The sequence below is a fragment of the Crocodylus siamensis genome, chromosome 1 (assembly GCF_052110815.1).
Source record: "Crocodylus siamensis isolate JL-2025a chromosome 1, ASM5211081v1, whole genome shotgun sequence".
NCBI lineage: Eukaryota > Metazoa > Chordata > Crocodylia > Crocodylidae > Crocodylus > Crocodylus siamensis.
In genome coordinates, this window is record NC_143395.1 from 426,743,106 (window position 1) to 426,767,785 (window position 24,680).

Here is a 24,680-nt window from a genome sequence, read left to right on the forward strand (position 1 = left end):
ATTATAAAAGCATTCTCCATTCCTTGAACTCTTTAAATGTTGGGTGTCTCTCTAAAAGGTATGCTGTTGTTCAAATGGAAGTTATGGTTCGGATGCTGGCACTACTGAACTGGGTTTCTGGCCCGTGTTCTGCAGGAGGTCACACCGGATTATCATGATAATTCCTTCAGGCTTTGAAAGCTGTTAATACATTCAATCTACTGAGAGGAAAAACCTGGGAAAAAAGATTCTTTACAGTCAGTGGAGCTGGTCCTGGCAAATCTCCCAAATGATGAGAGCTTTCCCCATGATCAGGCCAACAATAGGACGCTCCCTGAAGATTTACTTATATTGTAAGTACTAGGGTCAGAAATGTGCAGGGATTCCCTCGGTCACCTCAAATGACAGGCTTTCTGTTTTACTTGGCCTGCCTCTCTGATACTCATCACAGATATTAATTTAGGATACCACAAGCATCATTTAAAATACCGTCATGTATTAAGCTGGGTTATTTCCACAGCCACAGAGCCAAGTTTCATAGCAAACCCATACAAACTTGCAAACAGCAGTTCAGGATTAAAATACTGGACGACTGGATATGTGCCCCGGGATGTCCTTACAAATACTTGAAGTTAGGGATTGATAAGCTCTTCATCCTTTCTTCACCCATGTGCAGTTCACTTTTGGAGCACATATATCCCATGCGTTATTGTCCACTGAGGTCAGGCCTGAGTCATGGTGACCCCATGTACCACAGGCCCTAAACGGGGGGGCAGACCAGACAGTCCCTTGGTTCCTTCTTACAGCTGTAGCAGCGACAGGAAGCTCCGGCAGCACTGGTGGCTTCTCTCCCAGAGCAGCTTTGCTCAGCATTCAGTGCTGATGGCCCTTGCTGCATTGCACCTTTCTGAAATAGTTTCCTTGCTACATATCAAGGTCCTACAACACATGAATGGTGTTAATTCACTGTGATGGTAACAATTGCAAACAGTTCATGAAATCAGATAGAGTCCCTAATTGGACACGGACCTGTTCCCTAGGCTGTCACGTTGTTTGGTCGTTGGATGATACATACCTCAGAGTTGTAACCACTTAGAGATATTAATGGATTTCTCATTAATTTAACATCCAGAAAATATCCAAGAAGAATAAGACAGACTTGAATTACTCCGGTCTCAGAGGAACTAAAAGAAAGACATCCACATTCTTTTGGCCAGAAATATTTCCAGAGATGATATTTTCCCAAATGAGGATTTCAGATCATCTTATGCACATTTAATTCTTGCAGGGTTTTTTTCTTCTTCTTTTTTTTTTATGTAACAACTTAATCTGTAGCTGATTCTCTGGTCTATATTATTCATTGTCAACACACCATTAATGCATCCTTCAAAATCTCAGCGCCATAAAAGCTTCCCCACCCTGACCTTCAGCCATTTCCCCTGATCATATAGCTCTAAAAAATATAGGCCAGGGAGTTAGCTTGCAGAATCAACATTTCTCTCCCAGCCCTGTTTTTTCCCTCGCCAGAGGGCAGGATGTCGTGTAAGGAAGCTCATTCACTGATCAGAAGAGACTGGATGTGTGAGAAGGCATTCAGCAGAGAATAGAAGTGGAAGCACTTGTTTGAAAACCTAATAAGGGAAACGCATCCACTACCTGTGACTGACAAAGCAGGCATGAGCTGGACCTTGCCCTTAAAATGAAGTATGAGCTAGCCTGTGTTTTTGTCTCGTTGCTGGTGGTACCTGCTAGAACAGGCTTCCAGTGAGAAAGTCCACTTAATAAGTGAGCCAGTAGCTTCAGCTTGAATGGTCTCAGCATGCATCTCACAGAGAGTATGCTACGGCATTGCAGTCTGAACGGAACAAAAGTATGAATAATTTATTGAGGTTCGTTTAGGAGAAAGACGCTTCTTGCAAGGCACATGCCAAAAAAGTGCTCTTAGCTGTGGTTACTGCTGCACATCTGTGAACATCCCCCAGGATGCAGTAGCATATCCTAGCTGTTCACATGCTTCGTATAGATCATTTTCTCATTCCTTTGTTTAGTGGTGCCAGTGTGATCTTTGCCAGCTCTTCTTGTTACTTCTCCCACCCCACCAACCATGTATCTGTGTTATACCTGGACTGAGTTTCCACCAGCTAAGCTCCAGAGCTGCTCAAGCATTGTATTGCCTGTTCTAGTCCTGGTCCTTCCTTGCCCAAGCATGACTTGAGCACCAGCCTAAATTTCTCAAGCTCAAATAGACAAAACTAAGAAGAGAGAGAAATGCGTTCTGGTGGTCCTGGTGACCGAGTCTTTCTCTTCCCCCATGTAACCATGCAAAGTGCCATGTACCAATGCCATTTGCATTATTTCTCGAAGAGATTCTAGGCATTGCTTTGGCATTTTGTTTCACAGGAGATGGCCAGGCAGTGTATACATATAGCCCACAGCAGACAGTACCTTTGGGAACAAAGGAGGATTATTTCAAACGGAATTACTTACAGCCAATTTATCTTTTATTTTTAGTTGTGTATTCACTTTCCCCAAACACTTTGAGCCCAGTAGTTATGAGTGGCAAGTACCAACTTGTTTATTCAATGTATCACCGTTGATTCAAAATAACCTTTCTAAAACGTCAGAGGGACAGCAAGGTAGCACTTAAGTAGAGAGTGCTGGAGGCATGCAGTAGCGTCCTGGATATTTTAAAGGAACTTTGCAGAATGCAGTCACAGCATGTTGCTCATTTAGGGAGAGAGAGATATTTTGTGCTTGACATCACTTGATTTAGGCTGTTTCTATGTTTGCAGTATAATTGAATTTCTGCTTTCAGGCACACATTCTTTAAACAACTAAGTATTGCATCTAATTGCTATTAGAGTTATGCCAAAATAGGCCATAGAATCATAGGAAATGAGGGCTGGAAGGGACCTCAGGAAGTCACATCTAATCCAACCCCCTGTTCAAAGCAGAACCAGCCCCAGCTACATCATCCCAGCCAAAGCTTTGTCTAGCTAAGTCTTAAAAACCTCTAAGGATGGAGATCCCACAACCTCTCTGGGGAGCCTGTTCCAGTGCTTCACCACCTTCCCCACGAGAGCTTTTTCTAATATCCAACCTCAACTTGAGATCATTGCTGCAATGTAGCCCAATGCTCCTTGTTCTGTCATCTGCCGGCACTGAGAGCAGTCCAGCTCCATCCTCTTTGCAACCACTCTTTGGGTAATTAATATGCAAGTGATATCCTTATCTCTTCATAAGAGCTAAGTACAGACAGTCAAAAAGCCTGAGGCTGGATTTATTTGGTCTCTGCAGGTTAGTCTAAGCTGCAAAGGTTGAACCAATCAGCAAATGAACAAACATTCACTTTTGATTCAGGAAATACAGCCACATGCCTGTAGTGACAGAAGCCAGGGGCACTACAGCACAGCTTTCTGGCATGTAGCCAGCATGGGCTGTGTGCTCACTTCCTCTTCCTGCTGCTCCTGAGGTCTCTGGGAGTTGCAGTCCAGAATCACAGCAGCAGGACTCTGCAGGGTTGCTCATCACTTGCTCTTCCTGCTTCCAAGTGCCTCTGGGATTTGTAGCCCATAGTCACAACCAGCACTAAATAAGCCAGAGGGGCAGGGTAGCTCTGTACTCGGGGGATGGTGAACTTAACCACCCTCCCTGGCCTCCGACCCTAGCTGGGGTTTGCCTGGGGGGTCAGTGAGCCAGCCAGTGAGGTCAGTGAGCCAGCCCTCACTGCTTCAGCTGGGGAGCAGAGGGGCAGGGCCAGTCCTGCTCTCTGGAGCAGACGGCACCGTCCAGCCCAGGGCTGAAAAGCATGCTGGGATGCTGGGGGACTGTAATTTAACTTGAACCAGGAAGGGGTCTGGGACAGACGTTTCATAAATTGGTTTGACCTAAATCAGTTAAGTCTCATACTACGTTCAACCAGGTTTATCTTAATCCAGTTTCAGCCATTTTTAAACTGGTTTATGTGCATCGAACTTCTGTTACAGGTTTAAACCAGTTTCTGGTCACTTAAACTGGTTTATTGTCACTTCCGTCTCTAGCCCAGAAGAGGCCAGGTATCTTACTTTTGCAGATTTAGAAACAAATGAAACAAAGAATAAGCATAAAGTTTCTTTCTAAGGTGCGGGGAGTAATTATTCCCTTTTTGATACAATTGTATTGTCATAATGTTGATTCTAATACCACTTGAATGTTGAAAACCATCAAATCTTAGAAAATTCAGTTTGGAAGGGACCTCAGGATATCCGGAGGTCAAAAAAACCCGCAGGAAAAAAAGGCGGAGCAGTTCACACACGGGCAGCACTCCCTTGAGGTGCAGAGAACATCTGAACATGCAGCATATGGTGCCGCATACTGCACAGCTGTGCTCATCTGCATGCGACCCAGGAGGTTGCATCTAGTCCAACCCCCTGCACCGAGCAGGACCAGGCCCAAGCCCAACTACATCATCCCAGCCAAGGCTTTGTCTAGCTGGACTTTGAAAGCCTCCAAGGATGGAGAATCCACTACCTGTCCAGGGAGCCTGTTCCAGTGCTTTACTACCTGCCTCTTGAGAGAGTTTTTCATAATATCCAACCTCAACTTTCCTTGCTGCAGTCTTTTTTCCCTAGTGACAACGGTCTCTAGCAAGGATGTTTTGCTGTATTTCTAGGGTAGCAGAACCCAACTGAGTTCTTGTTGCTTTGTGTGTAAATAGCAGCATCATTAATAATTTCTGGCGCCACATTCACAGCTGTACATTAGCTTTGGGTACTTGCTGCAGAGTTGGTTAGGGAGTTGCTTTGTTGGTTTCTTTGATTTGTTTCCTTTGCGTGGATATTGTGAGCAGGACACATGGTTAGTAGAGACATGCTGCGGTTTGGCAGCCAATGTCTCGAAACCTTCTGTCAGGGCTGGGCATCTCATATCCAAAGCTGCGGGAGCTAAACTGGAAGCAGCTGAAGACCACAGGCACAAGAGCTCACAGCAGGGAGATTCAGGCTGCTTTGTTCTCTGGCCATGCAAAAGAAGAAATGTCCTGGTTAAAATGCAGAGGAGCGAAGAGTTGGACCCTGAGGTGGAGAGACCTTGGCGGAGGGAGCAGATTGGCACAAGAAGCATGCTGGGGCGGCAGGGAGGTACGAGAGGGGCCGCAGACACTGGGACCAGCAGGAAGAGCCCAGGGCTGGTGGGGAGGTGGGGCTGGGGCTGCGATCTGAGAAGGAGCCCAGGGAGGGGAAAACAGGACTGGTTAGGCTAGCGGGTCTCCGCATGTAGTCTCAAGGCACTCCTTGTTAGACTCAAGGCACCCCTCAGAAAATCCCACCCTTTCATTTTCACTCATTTTTTGACTACAGAAAAATACTAGAACAATTCTTGTGTTGCAAAGAACTCAGAGACGGCAGCCGGGCAGAACATCTGTAACGCTATGAATTCTAATCAAAATCTCTGGGTTTATCTTGTTGGCACCCCTACCAGTCCTGATGTTGTGCGGCACCCTGCGGGACCCCTGAAAGGATCTTGAGGCAGCCGCGGGGCCCATGGTAACCTGGTAGAGAATCACTGGGTTAGGCAGAGTGACTAGGAGGAGGAGTGAGGAGGTGGAAAAGACTTTGCCAGGATCTAGGTTGGGAGAAAATGTTGTGGTCCAACGGGGGGGGTTGGAAGTATGAGGGATGAGGAGCCAAGGTCATGGGTAAAGGGCAGTGACGGGACAAGACGGCAGAGTGCAGAGAACAGGTGTGATGTGCCAGGGAACGGGAGGAGGAGCCAGGGATGGGGCAGGAATGGGACTGGGTGTGGGACAGGTTTGAGCAGGTGGCGCAAGGGCGTTTGGCCATTGAAGCGTTCCTGACCCCCGCCGTTCCTCTGCTGCCAGCAAGTGCTTGTGATATCTACTGGCACGCCACGCAACCCTCGCCCCCCAGTGCCAGCCACAAACCACAACAGCCTCCAGCTGCTGCCGGGTCTTCTGTCAGCTCGTGCGCTCCGGATCCAAACACCCCAGCCTGCTGATTGCCCGTGCAGACCTCACTGCCTGGATTGTAGCATTGCTGGGGCGCTGAGTATGTGAAGACCTAAGAAATAGCTTGTGCACAAACAAAACATGCTACTGGTGCAACGCTGAGCCAGTCCCAGGTGCGCAGTCATTGTTTGTGGATTCCTGGTTTTCTGGGTCCTGGTTTGCGCCTCCGGGGTCTCATTTGCAGCACTGCTAAGTGCTCACAACTGCAGCCGAAGCCAGTGGGAGCTGTGCTCTGACCCTGCAAAGTGCTGTGTACTGCTGAGCACTCTGCAAATTCTGGTCCTACTCACCTCGCGTTGAGCTTTCCACACAAGTGGAGGGTTTTTATTTTAATCTCTCCATGCCTCAGTTCTCCATTTGTAAAACCGAAATAGAAGTAGCCTCTCACCTCCGCAGGGGGTTGTGAAAATCAACTCATTAGTGCCTGGGAAGTGCTCAGATGCTGCAGTGACAAGCGCTATGGAAAAGCCCAGGAGGAAACGAATGATTCTTTATTCAGAGCAGGGTCTGGCTGGTGCACAGTAAGGAAAGGAGGCCAAACGTTGAACCGTGAGGATAAAACAAAACTCTGATAGCCAATTACTTCGTAAGCACCTTCTATCCTGTGTCTCTGAACACAGAAGCGAGTACCCTATGGAGAACATAACATGTGATCATGTCATTAGAGACTGCATCTGCGCACATGTGCTGAATTTAAATTGGTCTGTAAGCTGAAGGGAGCACTGTGCTGGAGCCTGCTGCGCCTGCTGCATGCACTGGCTCCAAGGCTGGAAGGGGAGCGCAGCCGTGTTGGACTGCAGCACTGAACTAATGCGGCTGCACAGTTGCTGTATTGGGAGCTAGCAAGCAGGGCGTGTCTCAGCCCATATAGACATACCTCCTACCTTGAAGCCTTGATTTTGGCATCACCTAACTTTTGCATGCATGATTTTATAACCTTAACAGTCTTTGGGCATAGCTTTCTGTCTGTACTCTGTGTGCGTGTGTGTGTGAAGCATAATTAGCAACCTGTAAGAGGTACATAAAAGTGGCTTTTCCAGAATAGCTTATTTCTGTCACTGAATTTGTATATACAGTACTACCAAAGGCATTTTTTTGCTGATATAGTAGCTACGGCTATACCAGCAAACCATTTAGAACTAAGTGGAAGTTCCAGGCAGCACAGTTCCTCCCAGAAGCATAAGGAAGGCAAAAGTGATCAGCTAAAAGAAAGTGTGCCCAGTCTCTGCAGGTAGCCACCCTTGAGAGGCAAGCAGCAGCAGCATCTTCACATAACTTTTGTGATTCCTGTGCATATCTCAGTATAGGGATACAGAATGGGAAGGCCCCATTACACCCTTCCATGCCTTTAAACATGCAGACAGGAACAGGCAGTCTTGCTTAGAGTTTGTCAAAGCAACATTGTTCCCCAGTTACCACAGTTCCTACTGCCCCGTGGTTTTCCTTTCACCCAGGAAACTGTTTTGGAGTAAATTAGGGTATAGTTTCATTGCAGTAATACTCTATCTGGGAATCTTGGAATGAGGAATGTAAGAAATGCATTCCAGAATAGTTGTAAAGTACAAGATTACATGCTAATTCTCCAATTATAACAGATATTAGGTATTCTATAATGGAGTATGCATAGAATTTCACACAAGCCTAGTGCTAGATCTGAGATTGTATTTTACCTTAACTTTCACATGTCTTCATTTCTAGCTTGAATAACAGTGCATAACATTACATTTACCTTTTTTAAAAAACATTTCATCTCCCTGTTATTTTAAATTAAAAATAGAAAAGCTCCTAGTTCTGTAGATTACAGGCACCAGTGGGCAAATGTCAGCAGGTGCCTACTGGCACGGTCAGTAATCTATCTACTTGGAAACTTAAAAGGTATGAACTGTCTCACAGAAGATTTAGGTCGGATATTAGGAAAACCTTTTTCACCAATCAGCTGGTCCCTATTGAGTCCTTCAGGCTGAACGCACATCTGTACTTGAAGGCACTGCATGTCACAGGGACATACATTTCCAAAAAGCCTTAGACAAAAATTCTTCTTGTTTAGTATGTGTACAGCCCTTCCACCTAGACCTCTATCTGTGGTGCACCACTCTGTTGCATAAGACACCGTAAAGACACAAACACGAGGACAGTTCCTGCCCCAAAGAATAATTTCAGTGAAGGGCAAGAGAGAACAGATGGGCACAGAGAAAAAGCTATTGAAGTAATCAGTGCACGACATAATGGGCATCTTTACATGTGCTCCAGGGGTGGGGGGTAGGGCGCTTTAATTAGAGTGGCTCTCAGGAGCCGCTCTAATTAAAGTGCCTGCAGCGTCTTGTGTATTCAGCATCTTGCACTTCAAAATGGTGGTGGGGGCAACTTTGAACAAGCTTTATTTCAAGTCCCCCCACTGCCATTTTGAAGCACAGAGACGCTGAATGCATGAGACGCCAAGGGTGCTGGAGTGTGCTAATTAGTGTGCTCCAGCAGACTCTGTTAATTATAGTACGTTGGAGCAGGTGTCCCGCATGTCTGCAGGCACCCCATGAGAGCCTAGATGGATAGCAATGGCCATAGTTGGGAGATGTTGTTATGCTGAATCTTCAAGTCTTAGACATAATTGGGATCTGAGGACCTAACCTGGTGGTGCTCAGCTTGCAGGCCTGAGTGAGATGCTGGATGGGAGCGTTCGCTGGAGTGACCAAGTAGGAGAGCGGTGTTGATGAGGGACATGAAGAGTTGTTTTGGGCCTAGTGAGCTTGAGCTGATGGCTCCATGCCCACAGGAGGAATCAAAGAAAGGATCAAAAGATGCATCTACAGCCCAAAGGTGCCATTTGAAGGGCATGTAGGCAGACCCAGGCCAACTTTAAACTAGGTGGCTTGTGTATAGATAACAGTAGCATAGATCTTAGTTCTGCTTGGTTTGAACCAACACTGAGGACATCACAAGAAGGTTTCCAACATTCATTCAGACCTTTGAGTATTACCCCATGTTGCTTGTGCATGTGAATATAAGTCTGAATCTGAGGTCTGGGAGCATGGATGAAGAAAATAGGGACATAGATAGTCATCTCATCACTACCTCCAGCTGAGAATAATGCTCCAGGCAAGGACACATGATTTTGGGGGGTGAACATATAGCTTTGCAGAGTGTCAACTGGAGAGCCTTGCTACTGTGTTCCACAAAGCAGGAATCCTTGGAAGAAACCAAGTTCACCTAATGAAGAGGAGAGGGAGCATTAAACACTGACTAACTTAGCAAGGATGGCTCTAATTTAGGTTTGAAGAAGGCTGATGATAAATCCCCTAAAGTAAGCAAATATTATTATTATTATTATTATTATTATTATTATTATTATTATTATTATTATTACATTCCTGGGGCTGGAATCTGGGGGGAGGAGAATGCAGTAGAGCCATGCATGTAATGAGAGTGAGGATAACAGGCTGACCTACCAAATATTTGAGATATGTACACACACATGCCCACAGTTTGAGAAATAAATCAAAAGACCCAGAAATTCTCATTGCACTACCAGAGCTACCATATATAATTGTGTAGCAGAGACTTGACAGGATAAATCATATGACTACAGTTTTGATATGGATGGTAAAGACAGAGAAAGCGATACAGGAGGCCACAAGCAGTCCACTGAGTTTCACTTCCCCACTGGGATGTCAGCTTGAATGGAGCCTCGCAGGGCTCTGTCTTGGGCCTGTTTCCATTCCAGATTTTCATTAGCGACTTGGATGGTGGAATAGAGAGTGCACTATTACAGTTCACAGATGACAGCAACCTGCAAGTGCTTTGGAGGCCAGATCAGAACACACAATTATCCAGACAAATGGCAGCGAGAGTATGAAATCAACACAGTGCAGTTCAGTAATGACAAATTCAAAGTGCTGTGTGAGCAGGAAGAGATCAGCCACATGTTCAGCAGGAATGATCTGGGTAGGCAGCACAACAGCAGGAAAGGATCGGGGTTATAGTGCATCACAAATGAAATGGGAGCCAACAGTGTGGTGCTGTTGCAAAAAAAAGGAAATCCTGTTCTGAGACTGTTTAACAACAGTGTTGTGTGTAGACACAGGAGGTGACTATACCACTCCACTACAGCTTGGTAAAGCCACAGCTGGGAACACTGGGACCAGTTTTGGGCACCACATTGGAAGAAAAATATAGACCAACTGACGTGAGTCCAGAGGAGAGAAATTAAAATAGGAAGAGCTTTAGAAAACATGAGCTATGCAGAAAAGTTGTAGTTGCATTTGGTTTTCAGTCCAGGGCTATCAAATTTGCCCTGCTCCTGGGTCAGATCAGGACGCTGTACCGGGAGAAGCAGCAACAGCAGGGGTTAACACGGCCCTTGCTCCCCTTGTGCTGCTGACGTGTTGCCAACGGGCCCCTGTGCCCATGATTTTGGCAGCAAGTCCCACCCCGGAGCGCCTGGCTCCTCTGCAAGCCCCACGGGCCAGACAGTGTGGCTCCATGGGCCTGATCCCTGAGTCGTATGTCGGCACCCCTGGTTTAGTCTGAGACGAAGAAGAGTTGTGGGGAGGAGGTGGTGGCAGCAGCACACGCTCACGGCCCCCTCGTGCTTAAAAGATTGCTATACAGGGGGTAGTGACCACATGCACTGGGGGAAGTACAAGAAGATGCCAGCCTTAATTACATCAAGAAAGATTTAGGGGGGATATTAGGAAAGCCTTTTTAACGGTTACGCTGGTAAAACACTGGAGCAACATGTCTAATAAAGCCAGAAAACCTCCGTTTTCAGAGGGTCTTAAGAACAGGTTAGACAGTCATCTATTCTTGGTCCTGTCTTGAAGCAGGGGGTGGAATAGATCATCTCCTGAGGTCCCTCCTGCATTTTTATTTTTTTGTTTTCTTCAGGATAATGAATTGCACATACGGTATGCAAATGTGAGAGCAATTGTTTGGCCTGGGAAATGCAGACCAGTCATTCTAGCTATGATATTCAGAAAGGTACCAGAACAAATTATTAATCAATTTGTAAGCAAATAAGCTGATAAAGAAAAAAAAAGCTTGGATTTTTCAAAAGCAGATCCTGGCAAGTTAATTTCCCTTTTCTGACAAGATACTTGGCCTAATGACTAAGGGAAAAGCAGTAGGTGTGATATACCTTGACTTAGTAAGTTTTTTGATGCTTTACCATGTGACAGTTTTATAAATTTCACAAGTAAATTAGAGAAATATTGCACAGGTGCCATAAAATTAGGGTACAAGTGGTTGAAAGGCCGTGCTGTGCTGAGAGTAGTTTTCAACAGTTCATTGTCAAACTAGGAAGATGTATCAAGTAGGATCGCACAGGGGTCTGTTCTGAGATCGGCGCTATTCAATATTTTCATTAATGACTTAGATGATGGAGTAGACAGTTTGTGAACAATACCTAGCTGGGACAGATTGCAAGCCCGCTGAAAATAAGATTAGGATTCAAAGTGATCTTGATGAATTGGCAAAATGGTCTAAAATCAATAAGGTGAAATCCATAAAGATGGCTTCCAAGCGCGCTGCGTGGGAAGGGAAAGAAGCAGAAGGACAAAATACAGAATAACTGCCTAGACAGCAGTACTGTCAAAAAGTATTTGAGTGTTATAGTGGGCTACAGACTGAACTGGAGTCAACAGCATGATGCTGTTGCAAAAAAAGGAGATGTTTGTCGTCTTGGATATAGCGACAGGAGCATCACGTGTAAGACACAGGGAGTAATTATTCGGCGCTGGTGAACACTTGCATGGAAAACTGGGCCCAGTTTTAGATCCCACATTTTATGAAAGATATGAGCCACTGGAGAGCAAAATAAAGGTAAAATTTAGAAAACACGACCTATGAGGAAAGATTGAAGGAACTGGATTTGTCCAGTTCAGTAAGGAGAAGACCGAGGGATACGATGAAAGTGTTTCGAGGGTGTGAGGGGTTCTTATAGTAAGGTAAAGATCTGTTGTTCTCTGTGTCCACCCAAGGAAATGAGATTTCTGAAGTATTATTTGGGTTGGCTATTAGGAAGTTTCCCCTAATGACAAAGGTAACCTGTATAAGTTACCTAGGGGGGTTGTGGCATGCCTGCCATTGGCTGGTTTCGGGAACAGGTCAGACGGACGTGATTGGGACGGTCTAGCGTGGAGGAATGGACAGATGACTTAGTGGCATCCAGTCCTAGAAGTCCAACCAACAGGCTCTCAAGACGCTCTCGCCCCCTGAATATATAACCGTTTTTGGGCAATTCAGCGGTGTGGATGGAGCACCAGGAGAGCTGCCCACCATGAGCACCACGCAGCTGGGTGACTGGAGCGCTTCCATGGCAGGATGACGCGTGTTTTAAGTCCCTTGGGCAGTGCAGGGGTCTGGATCCAAGTCTCCCATGTCCCAGGCGGTGTCTGGACTATTGGGTGGAAGTGTGAAGCCAGGTGCAGTGCCACTGCGGTTTTGTGGAAAAGACCCTTGCACTCGTCAAGGTGCAGGGCAAGAAGAGCTTGTTAAGAAAGACTGCGTCTCAGATGTGCTGGCAGGTCATGCAGAAAGTAAGCGCAAGATTTTAGACATAGCCTGGGTACAAGGACCTAGCGAGACCTCCGAATGACAGACGGGGCCCAGGTTACCAGGCCAAACTGCACATCAGATGGTGATTGTTGTCCACCATCTTTATGAAGGGGAAAGCTGGACCACGCTCCCCTTCCGATGTCTGTTGTCCTCTTTCAAAACGGCGGGTCTCACTGCCGTGTGCAATGTCCCTGCCTCCGCTCCTCCCAGCTCCTCACCCTGATGGTCCCAGGCTGCTCCTGCCTCCGGGTCGGGACAGCCTAGCTGGGCTGCACAGGCAGAGAGGAGAGATGCGAGGGAGGCTCTGGAGGAATAACACGCCACCGCGGCTTTCTGTGGCTGAGATCTTGATGGCCGAAGAGCCGGGGCAGTTGAGAAAGAGTGCAACTTGGCTGTGGGAGAAGAGTGTCATTAATATGGCATTTAAGGTTGACAAAAGTACTACTGGCCTTCTGAAACCAGAAGATGAAGAATTATGGTAACACAAATTTAAACTTCTGAAACCAAGAAATACAGAGTATAAAGCATATACTACTCCTCCCAAAGGTGGGTGGAGTGGAGCTGAAAGACTCACGAAAGAGGGGTGAAGGGGTGCCACAGGCATGGCAGGGATGATGTGGGCAGAGCAGGGCTGTGCTGCCAGCTCCACCAGACATCAAGGAGCAGGTTCTTACCCTGTAGCAGTTTCTAAAGTGCCAGTAGCTTAATGTGACAAGAAGTGGGAGGCTTACTGGCAGGTTTACTCTCCGCAGGCAATGATAGGGATCAGGGGTGGAGAAGGAGACCGACACATCAGTCTCCTTGCTCAGGCTTTTGCCGCAGGACCACTCTCCATGCTCCACCGTAATGGAGGGTGCGTGAAGGCAGAGGAGCACTTGGGAATCGCGCAGCTGCCTTTGCCTCTAGCTTGCCACAGTAGTACCTCCGCTGCCAGCCGATGTGGCAACAGGCTTCTTCAGGGAGCTCTGTCTCCCACAAAACCCTTGCTCTTTCACTTCCAAACCTACTGAATTCACTGACAATAAAATATTTGCCCAGAATGAACAGTGCCCAAACAATAGAACATAGAAAATTCAGGTTGAAGGGACCTCAGGAGGTCACATCTAGTCTAACCCTATCCTCAAAGCAGGAGCAGCCCCAACTACATCATCACAGACAAGGGTTTGTCTAGCCGAGTCTTAAAAATCTCCACAGCTGGAGATCCCACCACCTCTCTGGGGAGCCTGTTCCAGTGCTTCACCATCCTCCTCGTGAGAAAATTTTTCCTAATCTCCAACTCAGCTTCCCTTGCTGCAGCTGGAGCCCATTGCTCCTTGTCCTGTCATCTGCCCCCACCGAGACCAGCCCGGCTCCATCCTCTTTGCAGCCCCCCTGCAGGGGGTGGAGGCTGCTATCAAATCCCCCTCGGCCTTCTCTTCTACAGACTCAGTGAGCCCAGTTCCCTCAGCCTCTCCTCACCAGTCCTCTCCCCCAGCCCCACAACCATTTTTGTTGCCCTCCACTGGACTCTCTCCAATGTGTCCACATCCACAGGACTCCAGATGTGGCCTCCCCCGTGCAGAACAGGGGGGAAGGATCACTGCCCTCAATCTGCTGGCACTGCTCCTACCAACACAGCCCAGGATGCCGGTCGCCTTCTTGGCGACAAGGGCGCACTGCTGGCTCCTGTTCATATTGCCCACTGTCCCCCCAGGTCCTTTTCTGCAGAGCTGCTGCCCAGGACCATCACCCCAGCCTGCACCGGCGTATGGGATTGTTCCATCTTCCATGCAGGACTTTGCACTTGTCCTTGCTGAATCTCGTGAGATTTGTTTTGGCCCAGTCCTCCAATTTGTTGAGGTCTCTCTGAATCTCAGTCCTACCCTCCAGTGCATCTATGGCATGTTTTGCGCTGCTGCAGTTTAAACTCCTGAAAATTGGGAAACAGAGTCAAGGTATGTGTCAATACAACCTTAACCCTGACCTCTGAGTAGCCAGTGCTTCCATAACACACACACTTGCTGAACAGGGCACGTGGCCGCTCCAGAGTAGCAGATCTCAACATTTTTTGTACTACAACCCATTTGTAAACATCCATGACCGGTCCCAACCTAGTGCCCCTCACTCCCTACCTGCTGCCCCAGGCTCCAGCCCCCAGTGTGTGGGGCAGGGGGTGGGGGAGTGGGGCAGCATGGGAGGGGCCCAAGCTGCTCTGGGGAACTCTGCCAGTCTGCAAAGGAAAAGCCACAGTTTTCCACACTTTTCTCCTTCAAAGGAAAATCCATTTTTATAGTTTGTTCGTGACCCTTTTATATATTCTTGCTATCCACTTTTCGGTCACAACCCATGGGTTGAGAAACGTTCCTCTAGAAGGGCCCAGAGCTTCCTTTTGGCTAAGATGAGCCTTGAATTTAGATGAGAAAAGGAGCTGCCTGCACCTGCCCCACACAGAAACTCAACCTTACCCGCGCAGTTTTCCAATCCCATCTCCCTTTGTACACCAAGCAATCTAACCCTGAACTCTCACCTACCTGTCATTAAACCCACTGGCTTTGGACCGTCTCCAGGGCAAGAACGCCCCGGTGCAGAGCTGCCCAACCAGCTAATCCCTCCACCGGCCCGTGCAGCTGTACCTGCTAGCGCGCATGCTGCTGGCGGGGGGATCCCAGCAGCTGCTCTTGTCCTGGAAGGCAGACCGCTGTCAGGTCACGTTGTGCCCCTGAACATTGGATGTCTGCTTTTCCTGAACTTGACGTTCTGGAGGGGCCTGAAAAGCTACCAGGCAACCTTAACTCTGTGTTAATGCAACACTTCGTTAGTGGATTTTGTGGCACGGCCGTGTGTGCTGTGCTTGCAGATCGAGCGGATGGTCTGTCGTGTGCATAAGAATTCAGCACTTTCTGCTGCATTTTTCACTGGGGCAAGAACGTGTGAAATGGACTATAATGGAAAGGGCTCTTCCAGTCTTCAATACTGTGGTTGCAGCTCGATGCTTCCTAAAATGGGATCTAAAGTTAAGTTTTTCTGTACTTTTCTGTAGCCAGGCTTTACAAAGACACAAAAGTAGATTGCTTAAGAGTTCTTCTGCACAGCTTTTAATGTTAACTTTCTTTCTCGTTACAAACCCATTATTGCAAAGGTTGCTTGTTGCCCACAGGGGTTTATGTGGGTAATTCCATTTTGCTTTTTCATTATAAGGTCTCACTGTGCTTCAGGCAGATTTCTATACTAACCAGCTACACTTTTTATGAAAGAGGAAAAGAGCCTGTGTGTCCAAGAAATGTGAGTTTGGGTTGCAGCATATCCAGTGCACTGCTACTGGAAATAATAGCTATCGTATTTTAAAAGATGTCTGCAAACAACTCCTTTACCGAACTGTCTCAAGTAGGAATGATTTGGGATGAACATCCTGAAAGAGCACTTTGAGCATCTAGAGAAGCAAGAACTTATTTACATTTTTGGGAGACCTTTGGGAAGAATGATGGTCTTACATTGTCTCATATCTGCAGGGTATCCCTCATCCCCTGCACAGATTATTGCTTTCCCCACACACACAGGAAGGATGCCCAGTGGGTGAGCAGATACCAGAGTTTCTCATCTAGACGGCGCTTTGTCTATAGAGACAGTACAGGATATCAGATCTAGCATCTGCCTCATGATTGAAACCAAAATGTTGCTGTTGACTTTATTGGCAGTGCCTTTCTACTCTGTACTTTCAGGGTCTCTGAGAAGCTGCCATGGTAAACGTGGTCTATAGGCAAATAAACACGTTTGCTACTTTGGTTGTGAAGTTTGCCAAGTAGTTACTCGACCAGGCTATTTTGGGTGGTTTTCCAACAATAAATCTTCTTGTGCTTGGTCTCCATATTTAGAAAAGGCAATTTGTAAACATGAAAATTACTGTAGGTCTGCTTTCAGTACCATAAAAATGCAGAAATGCAGTATTGCTTTACAAGTGCCTATTAGAGACCAGTTCTGTTCAAACCATTCACTACATCTTTTTCCTGGTTTCCCCCATTTTCATGCTGTGGGCCTACTCCTGTAACATGCTGGACATCTCCTGTGTGCTTAGTGCTGGCACTTCCTATTTCACATGACAAAGCCAGGCCCCAACTTTGTCATTTATTTGGTTGCATTTACAGCTGTTCAGCACCAGGGAATAGTTAGATGTAGGTTCAGTGCAGAGTGGAGACTTCCAAGAATGACAGTAGTCAGGGTAATGCCATCGCTGCCACTACCCAACATCCTCCCATTCTGGTCCAACAGTGGCTCTCCCAAGCGGGCAGCTTGTAGCCGTGTTGTTCTAAAGACTTAGGCAGACAAGGTTCTTTGGGTAAATCCAGTATCTTTTCATAGATTTCATAGACATCAGGGCTGGAAGGGACCTCGGGAGATCATCGAGTCCAGCCCCCTGCCCAAAGGGCAGGAAGTCAGCTGGGGTCATAGGATCCCAGCAAGATAAGCATCCAAATTTCTCTTGAAGGTGTTCAATGTAGGTGCTTGAACCACCTCCGCTGGCAGACTGTTCCAGACCTTGGGGGCTCGGACAGGAAAGAAATTCTTCCTTATGTCTTGCAGGAGTTTGTGACTGTTCGACCTTGTCATCCCTTGGGGCGCTCTGGTGAACAGACGTTCCCCCAGATCCTGGTGGTCACCCCTGATAAACTTATAGGTGGCCATCAGATCACCCCTGAGCCTACGCTTTTCCAGGCTAAAGAGTCCCGTGGCTCTCAGCCTATCATCGTAAGATCTGTTTTCCTGACCTCTGATCATGCGCGTGGCTCTCCTCTGGACTCTCTCAAGCTTCTCCACATCCTTTTTGAATTGTGGAGCCCAAAACTGGACGCAGGACTCCAGCTGCGGCATCACCAAGGCTGAGTACAAGGGGAAAATGACGTCCCGGGATTTGCTCGAGAAGCATCTATGGATGCACGCCAGCATTTTGGTTTCTTTACTAGCCGCAGCATCGCATTGAAGGCTCATGTTCATCTTGTGGTCAATGATGACCCCCAAATTTCTTTCTTCCGTAGTGCTAGCCAATGTAGCACTGCCGAGCCTATAAGGATGCTGCAGGTTTTTCCTCCCAAGGTGGAGAAGCTTGCATTTTTCGGTGTTAAACACCATGAGGTTCTCGTCTGCCCATTTGCTGAGCTTGTCCAGGTCAGCCTGGATCACCCGCCTATCTTCTCGCGTGGATGCTTTGCCCCAAAGTTTGGTGTCATCAGCGAACTTGGCCAGTCCACTCCTGACTCCAATGTCCACATCATTAATGAAGATGTTGAACAGTATGGGTCCCAGGACAGAGCCTTGAGGGACCCCACTGGTCACAGGGCACCACGATGAGTGACTGCCATCAATCACAACCCTCTGGATCCGACCACGAAGCCAATTTCCCAGCCAGCGGATCGTGGTGGAGCCAAGGCCACAACTGGGCAGTTTGGCCAAGAGGTGATCATGGGATACCAGATCAAAAGCTTTTTTGAAGTCAAGATATATGACATCAATCTCTTCTCCCTTGTCCAGGTGATAGGTCACCTGGTCATAGAAGGAAATGAGATTGGTCAAACAAGACCTACCCACAACAAACCCGTGCTGGCTATCCCTTAGGATGTTAGCCTGGGCCAGTCCATCAAGGATGTCCTCCTTAATAAACTTTTCTAAGATCTTCCCCAGGATAGAAGTCAGGCTGATCAGCCTATAGTTAGCCGGATCCACTTTCCGCTGTTTCTTGAAGATCGGCACCACATTGGCCTTCTTCCAGTCTCTGGGCACTACACCAGAGCGCCAGGAGTTTTCAAAGACCCGTGCCAGGGGCAGGGCTATGACGCTCACCAGCTCCTTGAGTACCCCAGGGTGCAGGTTGTCAGGGCCGGCTGACTTGAAGGTATCCAGCTTCTCAAGGTGTTCCTTCACGAGGTCAGCATTTATGGAGGGTAGGGGATCCCCATCACCTGGATCTCCCTGTCCCAGAGCAGGCATGGGCGTCCCGTGGGACTGATGAAAGACTGACGCAAAGTACCTATTCAATAAGTTGGCTTTTTCCTGGGTGTCAGTTGCCCCATCTGGTTCAGCAGGGGTCCAACATTGCCCTTGCTTTTCCTCCGGCTCCCCACATATCTGAAAAAGGACTTTTTGTTGTCCTTGATGCCTGAAGCTAGTTGGAGTTCAGTTGCAGCCTTGGCTTTCCTGGTTTGCTCCCTGCAGGACTGGACCAGCGCGGAGTAATCCTCCTTGGAGGTGAATCCCGTCCTCCATCCTTTGTAGGCTTTCCTTTTTAGCCACAGTAGGTCCGCTAGGTCTCTGGAGAGCCAGGGGGGCTGCTGTGCCTTCTTGCTGCCTTTCCTCCATGTTGGGATAGATTTAGCTTGTGCACTGAGGATCGCTTCCTTGAGAAGCAACCACTCTTCTTGAACTCCCATCTCCCTGGGGTCATGGTCCCTGAGGGCCTGACCGACAAGCCTCTTGAGCTTGTCAAAGTCGGCTTTTCTGAAGTCAAGGACTTCTGTGTTGCTGACTGACTTGCCAGCTTTACGGCGGATGGTGAAGGTGATCAGCTCGTGGTCGCTGTCACCCAACTTCCCATTGATCACTAGGTTGCCGATTAGGTCGTCCCCCGTAGCCAGTACCAGGTCGAGCAGCGCTTTGCCTCTCGTTGGCCCATAGACTTCTTGAGTCAGGTAGAGGTCATCCATGCACGAGAAAAAGCTTTGCCACCGCTCGGATTTTGCTGAGTGATCCTCCCAGGAGATGTCCGGGTAATTGAAGTCACCCATGACAACCAAGGTCCTGGAGCAAGCGGCCTCAGTCAGTTCCTGGGCGAACTCCTGGTCAAGCTCAGGACTTTGAGTGGGAGGTCTGTAGTAGACTCCCACCGTTGTGTCTCCTGTGCCGTTTTTCCCACGAATTTTTACCCAGAGGGTCTCTAGCTGTCCATGCCGGTCACCAACATCAGCTTGCAGGACATGTAGCTTTCCTTCTCATAGAGAGCTACACCCCCGCCCCTTTTGTCAACACGATCCCTCCTGTATAGGGTATAGCCCTCTGTACTCGTGGTCCAGTCATGGGTGGAGTCCCACCAGGTCTCTGTTATCCCAATGACGTCATATTTCTTTTCACTGAGCAGGAGGACAAGCTCGTCCTGCTTGTTGCCCAGGCTCCTGGCATTAGTGTACAGGCAGGCAAGTGTGCCCTTGGGGGCTCTTGCCTTGCCCACAGATTGTGCCAGGGCTGGGGCAGGGGTGGGCTCCCTTAAGTGCCTTGGTCCGCTGGCTTTGCAAGGGCCGCTCAGCGGGCCAGCAGGGGCAGTCGTCCCCCCATCCCCCCGCGGGCTTAGTTTAAAGCCCGGTGGAGCAGGTCAGCCAGCCTGGCTGAGAAGAGCCTCCTCCCCAGGGGGGGAGAGGTGGAGGCCATATCTTCCCAGCAGCTCGCTGCCTCTCTTGCCAAAGAGCGGGCTGTGGTCATGGAGGCCAAAGCCTTCCCGATGACACCAGCGCCGCAGTCTTTGGTTCACCGCGTGGATCCTCCTCTCCCTCCTCAGCCCATAGCCCGAGACTGGGAGGATCGACGAGAACACCACCTGAGCTCCCAGACCCTTAAGCCCCGCTCCCAACTCCCTGTAGCGCCTCATGACCTGGCTGGGGGTGCTCCGAGCCGTGTCGTTGGTGCCCACGTGAATAAGGAGCATGGGGTAGTGGTCTGTGGGCCGGAGGAGCCGCGGGATCCTCTCCGCAATGTCTCGGATGCGGGCCCCCGGGAAGCAGCAGACTTCCCGGGCTAAGGGGTCGGGGCGGCAGATTGTCCCCTCAGTGCCCGCAGGATGGAGTCTCCCACAACAAACACCTTACGCTTTGTCTTGGGGAGAGCGGGGCCAGTAGCTGCGGTCGAGCCTGGGCTGCCTGCGGGAGCCAGCAACTGCGTGGGCTCTGCCGGGGCTGCAAGAGGTGCGAACCTGTTGCTAAGCTCCGGCGGGGCAGGGGCCTTGGTGCGGCGGGCCTTGGGGCCCTTGACCACCTTGGTCCATGCCGCTGACTGGACAGAGCAGGAGGTCCTGGAGTCCTCCTTTGTCCTGGGGGGAAACGGTGCTCTCCCCTGCGGCTCCTGGGGGAGAAGGGCCTGGCAGGAGGAGTCTATCTCCTGCTCACAGTCCCTGATGGCGCGCAGTCTCTGGACTGTGGCCTGGAGCTCCTCCCGCTGGCGCGCCAGAGACGCCAAAAGGGAGCAGACCCCACACGGGGAGGGGGCCATGCTCCTGGGCCCCAGAGCCTGAGAAAGGGACAGGCAGCCCCCGCAGCCAAGAGCCAGGGGCCCACGTCTGCGTGGAGCCCGGGACCATGGGCTCCATCTGGGCGGCCGTCTCTGAGGTGCCCGGGGGGTGGGGGGGGACGCAGAGCCTGAGGGGACCCTCGGGGTGCGGCACGTGCCCATCCGTGTCATGCCTCTGGTAGGCTGGCTACGGCTGGGACTGACTACTCTGGGGGGTTCGCAGGCAGGGTCTCGTGCCCTCCCGCGCCCTCTCCCACGCGAACTCCGCGCTAACTCGAGCGCCTGTTTACACAGCCTGTTCACACAGCTCCCTGGGGGGCGGGGCCAAGTAGGGGCCTGGGCGGGGCTTGACCCGCCCGGCTCCACGCAGCCGCCTCCTCCCAGGGAGCGAGGAGTTAACCCCTTCCCACCACGAGCCCGCTCACCTCCGGCTGTGCTGGGGGTCAGCAGGGGGCTCTGAGGCTGCTGAGGGGGTGTCTGGGGGGCTTCGGGGGAACGGGGGCGCAGCGGGCTTTCACCTGTGTGTCTGTCACCACTCCGGAGCCTATTAGAGATGGTCTAATAAAAGATATCGGATTTAGCCAAAGAACCTTGTCTCCCAAGGTGAGTGATTCTTGTGAAAAATAGCACAGCTGCAATCGCTGCCATTTGACCGGGGCTTTTGCTGGTGCTGGCATCCACTAATGCAACTGCTTATGCCACGGCGGGGACATTGCTATTGGCGCCCACTGGTTCTGTGTCAATCATTAACAGCAACAGACCCCACCTTTCCATGACTCTTGTTGAAACCCATTTCCCTTTTTAATTGGTCATCAATTTGTGTTCATGTTTAACTATGTGTTTTGTTAACGCTCATTAATTTTTTGCTTTATATTTATTTTTGTTTTGTTTGCTCTTTTTGCCTTCATGACCACTAGGTTACAGTACGGCCTGGATGGTGGCAGTCGATTAGCTGACGAGCATGCCCTGATAGCGAGCTATGTGAACCGGCTGCAGAACGGTACACGGTTAGTGTTAGGAAAGCTTTCCTGGAGTGGGGGTGGCAACAATTATGCTGTTTCCTGTGGGAGAATTTACTCACGGGGTGAAGGTCACTCCCGAGCAGCTGAAGCCTCTTGTTAAGAGGTTAAATGGGGTAATGTGGTGTGAAGGGCTTTTTTCACCCATTACTCCAGGGTGCATTTATTCAAATCCGTCCCCTCCTCCCACTGATTTCAGGCTGGGTCCAGAGTTTTTTCTCAGGATTCTCTTTTTACTGCAATTTTGAACATGCAGTTCTGTAAACTGGACATCTTTGCTACTGCCAACAATGTACTTGTAGTTCTAGACAAATGCTAAAATGTTTTAAAGCCTTGTGAACCATGGACACTAGACCCTTTTCAGATTCTATAACACTGTACTCGAGGGTGGTTATTCCCAAGCAAACAAAGAGAAAGGAGGGTGTCTAGAATCTCTAAATGCTTCTGAGAAAAGGCCTGCGGGTGCCCAGGAGTGTAGGACTAGTTGAGACGTCCTGGGTGTGCTGTCACAGACAGCCGTGTTGTACAGTTCCTTCCAGAAACTTTCCAAGAGGCGTCCTAGAAATATTAGATTTTACCCCTTTTGGGAGACTTTACTGCTCTGGCGATGAGAGACAGTCTGCTAATTTCCAGCTTAAATTTATTCACGGCCACTTTACCCCCATTTGTTCTGCTGCCAGCTTTGCCCTGTGATTTAAAAATCTCTTCTCCTTTCCTGGCATTTACTCCTCCCAAGTGTTCACAGAGAGTGAATACAGAGAGGCCCTTCTGGCCTTATATTTTTTCTAGCATACATAAGGTAAGGTCCTTTAATCTCTCATAGATGGCATGCATCAAATGCCACCATCACTAATCTCCATTTCCTTATCTTTCCCAGAATTCAAGTGCTTTGAAAAGGTCTCCTATTTCTCAGGCCCTGATCCAGCCATGCCTCCTGCCATGCCACATATGTATGGCAAGACACGTGGTTTTGGGAATTGGGGATAAAATCCCAATCACGTCCTGTCAGCACAGCCAAATGTGCCCTTTCAACTTGCCAGCACACATGGAGCTCAGGATCACGATCCCAGGCTCCTTGTGCACTGACAGTTTGAAATCTGGGCGTAGTGCAGCCCAAGGGGAGTCAGCTGTGTCTTCGCACTCGGTACGTTCCCAGACAGGCACGAGGCTCTGCAAGTGCCGGGCAAGGGATGTCAGTCCAATCCCTCCCTCTCCCCCTGCCTGTTGCTCAGCAAGTTTAAAGACAGGAGCTGGAAACATCTGGGGCCACCAGGTTCTTCGCTTTGACCTTGCTGAGTGATGGGAGCTAATCAGTTCCCTCTCCCCCCACACATGTCCAGACCTGTGGGCAGCCCCGGCCTGGTTTGGGCTGCCCTGTCCGCATGCTGACAAACAGCTATTACTGGCATCAGACCAGGCAGCTTGAGCTGCCGTCCCTTGCCTGATGCCAACAATCACTGTTTGTCAACGTAAGGACTAGGGCATCCCACACACTCAGCGTACAGTGCCGTTACATGTGGAGTATCTTGGTGGTTTGTCATTTTCTGGCACCATAAATTGACTGAACGCATGGTGTGTTGCCACTCACAGAGTGATGAAAATGTTAATCACACCATAAAAGTGGCATCTGTCTGGGCTCTCACTTGGTTTGAGTCTGCATGTCCATATAAGTTTTAGAATGGTAAATGCACATAGAGCCAGAGAAAAAGGTTCGCCTCAAAGCCCTAAAAGATGGTGACTTCATGCCACCACGATTTCATTTCTGCCGGCTTCATACTCTAGCCTGCAGGTCATCTTTGTCCCACTTTTGGACCTAACTATCTACAGAGGCAGATCTCTGCTGGGGAGGAGGAGTGGGCAGTGCCTGGAGCTTTGCAGCAGCCTGCCCAGCCATGCCCTCTGGCTAGGATTTTCAGAGGAAAGACCTATTCCATCATTCAGTATCTAATCATGGGGGGGAGGGAATGAGCTTTCCAGATCATTGAGAGAAGTCGGTCATTCCTTGAAAGGTGCCCTTTTCTCTGCTAACCTCTCGGTACCCAGAAGCAAGCAGCATTGTCCACAATGGAGCACAAGCCAGGAATCCTCAGCTCCCAGCTTCGAAGAGGTAGCATGAACATTGCAGATGGTAATGAAAGGGGGCTGGCGAAAAGATGCTATCACACTAACTGCATGTTCAGAAGCTGCTATCTGTAGCTGGTAGTTGCTGCGACACGGTAGAGTAGGAAGCAGGGACTTGGAGCATTCCCCAAAGGGTAAACCCCTGAGGAAGTTCACAACCTACATTTTCTGTAGGGCTCTGAGTTTAAAACTGAAACATAATAAACCCAACAGCAGTAGGAGCAGAGTGGAAAGGGGTTCTTCCTATCCCCAGTGAAGCCTCTGCCCTGGTCCCTGTGCTTTTGGCCTGTTCCTGCCATCCCCAATCCCACACAAAGATCATGCCTGTGTGAGACGGGTGGGATTCTCTGTAGTACCATGGCTAATCATAGCCTCTTAATCAGCCCAAGGTGGGCTTTGCAGTGGGAGGATACACATGAACAGTGATCAGTTAATAGTAATAATGACCCCCTCTTTTCTGAGGCTCCTTCCACATTACAGGTTTCATGCAATTAACTGGTTAATTGTTAAGTTACCTTGAGACCAGCTACATGTACTTACCACACAATAAAAAGCTCCAACCAGCTATAAAGTCAGACCTCAAAAATGCATACTACCTTTATAGCTGGTTGCTATCCAGCTCTAATTTGCACATGCAGCAGGGTCTCCCCTGCTGCTGAGAGACCCACCAGACAACTGGACTCCCGGGTGCAGGAGTGCACCATGCCCAGCTGGGGCTGGGACTCCCACCAGTAAGGAGACTTCCAGCTCCAGCACTTGCCAGCTCT

The 24,680-nt window shown here is 49.1% G+C and overlaps 1 protein-coding gene across 9 annotated transcripts in view; it reads left to right on the plus strand.

The window, feature by feature from the left end:
• The window catches only part of DTNB (dystrobrevin beta), a 367,922-nt gene that overhangs the window by 213,070 nt on the left and 130,172 nt on the right, over positions 1–24,680 (plus strand). For 6 of the 9 annotated variants that reach the window (XM_090031193.1, XM_090031196.1, XM_090031197.1 and 3 more), the window contains one exon: positions 21,691–21,780. The exons of the other annotated variants lie outside the window; for them this stretch is intronic. In XM_090031193.1, the coding sequence (XP_089887319.1) occupies positions 21,691–21,780 (90 nt within the window). The remainder of the gene's footprint in view (positions 1–21,690; positions 21,781–24,680) is intronic. 9 annotated transcript variants of the gene reach the window in all.